The sequence below is a fragment of the Nicotiana attenuata genome, unplaced genomic scaffold (genome assembly GCF_001879085.1).
Source record: "Nicotiana attenuata strain UT unplaced genomic scaffold, NIATTr2, whole genome shotgun sequence".
Lineage (NCBI taxonomy): Eukaryota > Viridiplantae > Streptophyta > Magnoliopsida > Solanales > Solanaceae > Nicotiana > Nicotiana attenuata.
In genome coordinates this window covers 7,671-13,545 of record NW_017673277.1, presented here as the reverse complement: position 1 = coordinate 13,545, position 5,875 = coordinate 7,671, and the positions used below count along the sequence as shown (strand labels likewise).

At 34.7% G+C, this 5,875-nt stretch overlaps 1 protein-coding gene across 1 annotated transcript in view; it reads right to left on the bottom strand.

Moving 5' to 3' along the window:
• LOC109215916 (probable pyridoxal 5'-phosphate synthase subunit PDX2) overlaps positions 1-4,140 on the bottom strand; it is a 6,964-nt gene extending 2,824 nt beyond the window's left edge. The window contains exons 1-4 of the mRNA XM_019380040.1: positions 3,920-4,140; positions 3,702-3,829; positions 2,754-2,841; positions 186-259 (exon numbers count right to left, since the gene is read on the bottom strand). Of these exons, the coding sequence (XP_019235585.1) occupies positions 186-259; positions 2,754-2,841; positions 3,702-3,829; positions 3,920-3,971 (342 nt within the window). The 5' untranslated portion in view covers positions 3,972-4,140. The remainder of the gene's footprint in view (positions 1-185; positions 260-2,753; positions 2,842-3,701; positions 3,830-3,919) is intronic.
• Positions 4,141-5,875: the final 1,735 nt, after the last annotated feature.

The window sequence follows — 5,875 nt, the reverse complement described above, 5'->3', positions numbered from 1 at the left end:
GGTGGGGGGCTTATGTAGCATATGCTTTAACTTCATAACAATAAAACATAAGCATGCTTACAATTCCCTCCATCCCTCCAACTAATATAGACATGGTACAAAACGCTTGTTTATCTATACAAATGAGTTTCCTCCATTCTTGGCTGTCTATTCAATTGAGACCTGGAGGAGGAACCATCATTTACCTGGCTCCCAAAAAAGTTTCGGTGTACGGTACAATCAAGGCCCCCAATCAGTTCCTGTCCTCCAGTTTTCTGCCCTGAGAAGAAAGCCACAAAATGTGCCATAAGATCTTTTTGCCGCAATATGGTAAAGAACAGTAAGAGGGTATTCAAAAAGAAAATGTGATTACCAAACCACACAAAATGAGCTTTATATCATTTTGAATTAGTGGAGAGGGGGAACAACTCTACAAGTGATTAGACTAATGAAGAAAAATTAATACTAAAAAAACAATTTCTCAAAATTTGTGTGAAACTCAAAAGTGCCTTGGATTAAATTGCCTAATTTAATGATATCTGGTTACGGCAATGCTTTATTCCTTTACGAATAAAAGCATAATATCAAAGTTTGACATGATAAAATAAAAAATAACAGTTTTTCAAATGCTGCTCTCTATTGAGTCTAGCAATGACAGAGAACACATAGTAAGGAGGTCTTATTAGAACAACTGAGCAGCAAAATCCCAGAAAAGATCTAAGACGGTAAATTATTTCCTGATACTTTCCTTCTCAGTGGAAAGTAGATTCAAGAGAACACTCCCTGCATATGTTTGACTGTGTACAGTGTTCGAAAGGCTAATTTAGTTTTGTGTTATACCACTGGTAGTACTAAACACTAAAGTGAAAATTTGCTTAAAAAGAACATCAAATCAAGGTTTAAGATTTGAAAAGTTAAGTTTGAATTCTCGAAAGTTGCAGAAGTGGTTTAAAATAGTACTATTAATATGGCAGAACAAATAAAACCAGCAGAATGATCTTCTCTGTGGTATCTATCAACATAGTTCGAAGTGTAGAACAAGGGTAGGCCAAGACTTTCTTCCTGTTACTCTTTCCATGGCAAAGTCAGCATCTTAGTCCGAAAAGCGAGTATTTCTTTTTCTTCCTCTGTGTCTGTTGTAATTGATGTGGCCACTCCTATTTACTCACTTTGAGTAAGATCAGCACACGATAAGCTCACATCTGGCTCCATAGAAGGAAAGATCATAGTCATCTTATCTAGGGAGAAAGACTACTCCCTAAAAGACAAAATTCTTAACTCCCTCAAGTCCAAGCCAGACCGACTTAGCTTGTCCGATGAGGCCCTTACATGTGAAAAAATGAGGACCAAAGTACAAAGTTCACGGGATCGGTGAAGTTGTACATGGATGGACTAGATCATATAACATCGTACCTAACGGAGTGGTGTTCAATGAGCATATATTAAATAGCTTTTGTCTTCACCAACTATGACATGATCCCAAGCTAGTTGAGGTCAGCTATATGAATCCACATCTTACATATCGCTCCATTTCGACTCGTCTCAATCCAATACAAAACTTTTTAGGTTCTGCAACACACGAAATTTTCTACATTTCTACTGGCATACATATCTCTGCAAAGCTAATAGACTCCTAGATGAGTGTTGGACCTAAAGTAATGTACCAACATGATTAAACCATAATCTCAACTAATTGGTATCAGCTATGGCTATGGATGTTTCTTCCATTGTGCCCTTTCTTTTTCCTGAGTTTACATGGATTCCAAGAGATTTTAAGTCTTTCAAGATAACTTCTATCCATGTGATATTATGTTTACAACATCTGCTTTTAACATCTTCAATCACCATAGTTTTACACTTACAGACCGACACCTCAGTAGCTCTTGAGTTCGAGAAAAAAATCAAATTTCTATTCTCAATTCTCACCACCAGGCCGAAGTAGGCGTGCAGTAAGGTGAAACACCTTTTTGTCAATTGATGTGAATAATTATTACGTCAGTGGTCAATATCAAAAGAATGAGTCACCATCTTTCTTCTTTAGGTGGTGAATCTAGTTAAGAGATGGCTGAATCCTGGAAAGTCTATCAGAGGTGGTGAAAACTATAAGCCCCCTTATATTAGCATTTTTTTCACCATCTTAACCAATATAGATCCTAACATGCTACCAAAGGGAAGATTAAAATATTCAGCCACTACCAGCAAATACAATTTGCATCAGCTACACCAAAGAGTGACATGACAGTCTCTGTTGTTCGGTATATTTCAGATTCATTTTTAAAGAAAAATTATATACTATTCTCAACTTTAGAAATGTTGAATATAGTTCAAAAATTTTGTTCATTCTTAAATACCATTTTGTAGTCAAAATAGGATGCTTATCTTATGACAATATTTGTTCTCACGGTGGAAAGCCAAAGGGCTGGTTGAAAGGCTGTCAATCGGGTAGGACTTTATTGATGAATGAGTTAACCAGATCAACTAGCTTTCATGCGATATTATAGCAAAGGATAGCAGTAATATAGATCTTTAAAGAGGACATAAATGATTAAAAAGCTTTGTTTACTCATACAACGTAATTCCTATGGTTTATGAGCATATGCCAATTTCAAACCTACAGACACACAAATGGCTAATATATAGACCATGAAATAGTTATTTTTCGAAAAAAATTATGACCCCTTGGCATTATAAGATTAAATCAAGAAGATAAGCAACTTAAAAGTTTGCAAAAATTGCCCTACAATGTACAGCAAGATATGGAGTTGAACACCCACCAGTTGCTTTATTTGCCAAGAAAATGAGGCCTGCACATGTCCCCCATACTGGCTTCCCCAATTGAACAAACTCGCGCAAAGCAGGGAACTGCAATTAGAAACACGATTAAACTAACGTGGAGAAAAATTATACCAAGCACAATAATTAATACCAATTGGTACAATTAAGCACCTATACATCCAAAGATACACTAAGATACCCCAACAAACAATGCAACAACAAACAACTAATAAAATCACGATTTATTCTATACTGACAGTAGGAACAAGTGTCAGTAATTAACAAACAAAGCCGCACTATAAGTAGGTTCGGACACAAAATGAAACCTTTTATTTTACCTTTGTTGAATAAACAACATAAACTAGCAAAGTTCAGCCTTTTGTACTCAATACTTCTCACAATGCTCCAAAAATCAAATTCAACAACAATAATTTCCCCAATCTCGAACTAGTTGGGGCATGTTATGCGAATTCTCTAAATCTACAATATCCCTAAATCTCACCTCTTTCCCCTAAAGAGCCAAAAGATTCTCCATTCATATGCTGGAGCTTGAAACCTCTAATAAAGGGTGCTCTGCCTCTAACAATTACACCACACCACTTTGTCGTCCCTAAATGTTACTCTTATTATTACACCAACTTACAATTCTCAACTATGCCGCCCAATTAACCAGGGCTCAATAAACAACCAAAAAAACAATTAGACATGTCGTTCACTTATTACTACCAACATATGATGATGCTAATACACAGGGGCGGAGCTAGAAAAATTACACTGTATATATAAGGTCAAAATTATGCATAAATAGTAGATGTTGAATCCCTTGGCATGTTTGTGTTATTACTTTTTAATATTCCGAATCCCCTTGGTAAAAATCCAGGCTCCGCCACTGCCAATGTGTTATCAATTAAAAGACTCTTATCACACACACACACACGCGGATATACCAGATTGTGGAGCTCGGCCAGCTTAGCCATGGTAGTGCTCTCACCACCAGGAATGATAAGGGAGCTCACATTCTGCAACTGTTGTGGCTTTCTCACCTCCACCCCTTTCACTCCCAATCTTTTCAATGCTACAAAAAGAACAATGCGTAAATAAAGACAGCAACTTTCACTAATAAAAAGAAACAACCATACAAAATTAAGCACAACGAAAATGAAACCTGCTATGTGTTCGTTGAAAGATCCCTGTAAAGCAAGAACACCCACAACCATTTTTACAAAAGAGTGGCGGCTGAGGAGTTTTTGGGGGTAACGGATGGGAGTGTTAACAAGAATGACAACACTCGTGTCCTGCTTTGCGTCGCTGATATTATATCAAAATTGGGAACATTCACAACATTTCCATTCACTCCTAAAACGTCAGCATTGCACTTACTCTTATTTCGGTTGGCGGGCAGGAGGCGGCCACCTCTGTCACTTTTTTTTAATACCAAAAGTATCGCTTTTTTAATTAGGGTCCCTTTGAAAAGTAATTGGAATTGGTGTAATTACTAGGGTAGTAATTATACGGCCTCGTAATTACACAGCCTAGTAATTACGACGACCTGTTTGTTTGTCATAGTATAATTACAGTGTAATTATAAATTTACTGTTTGATTGCACAAATGTAATTACATAGTTATATTAAATTTTAAATAAATAATTATCAAAACATAAAAGTTAAATAAATACATATGCCTACAAATTTTTATAAGTATAAATGATATTATATTTGGTATTTAAGATGTATATTTTTCGAGAATATACATTAATTAGTAATCATATATTTATAATTAATATTGTAAAAATAATTTTTTTATATATTTTCAAAATTAATAATATTTAGTTTAGATACATACAAAAGCTAAAAACATACGTTTCGCAAGTACATCATGAATTCATGTTTGATAAAATAAATTAATATTTATAAATATAATGTCATAATATTATTCAAATGTTTGACAAAACTAATCTATCAATTCTAAATTAAAAATAAACAACATGCAATGTGAGCCAAACTGCTAAACAAGTAAATCGGAACCATGCATATAACACAATTTTAAATTCTAAAAAAATAAAATTATTTTAACATATGTCAAATTCCAACATAATAATAGTATGCTCCACTACAACTTAAGATTAGAAAACATAATAAGTTTATACCCACATTAAACAACAAATTTTCACTTTATTGTATCACTCATTATATGCCAAGTTTGTTAATAACTCATTATTTCTAATATTAGGAGGTGTAGTTTCAAAAATAGAATAATAAAATAAATAAATAATAAAATATAAGCAATTACATGGAATCATAAGATGTAAAGGTAGAGAAATAAAAGATAAATAATGTAAGAAAAATACATATTGTAAATTTTCAGAAGAAATTAAAAAGTAAAAACAGAATTAAAAAAATTTAAAAATAGAAATAAAAAGCTCTAAAGAAAATAAATTAAAATAAAAAACAAAAAGGAAAGAAACTAAAATGCGCCGAGTGTGGCTGCATGGCTAGGGGGCGAGGTAGAGGAAGAGGAAGGCCAAAAAAAGGTCCCTAAGACGCCGATCTCAACTATTAGAAACTTAATTAGCACCAATTTGAAAGTTGAACAGCGAAACCAAGTTGTGCAAACACCAGATTAGCATGAAGGAGTAGAAGCAGAAAAAGGTGAGGATAGTCCATTGACTAGCTTGGAGGTTAGTAGGAAGCTGACTCTAGGCACATCAAACCTTCCTGCAACTCTAAGCAAAGTGAGATTAGCAGTACTGCTATAGCTGCTGGGAATTTCAATGGAACAGTAGCTGACTTGACAATTAAGGACATGCAGAAGAATCTAAGCATAGAGGCAACTACAAAACAAAGAGAAGCTGTTATTGAAACTCGAGAACATGTGAATCTAGAGGCTAAAGAGGGAAATCATGTAGATCGAAGAGATGAACCAAAAAAGTGGTCTAACTTGTTTCAACAGAATCGAGTTGCAACTCATGAATGGCTCTTAGATATGTCCCTCCTCAGATTATAGAAGGGCAAACTATGGTACAACTTGAGATGCAGGATGTGAAGGAAGCTGAAGAAAAGTGGAGTGTTGCGATGATAGCCTATATTGTGGGTGAAAATCCGGGCTATAATGCTATACAAA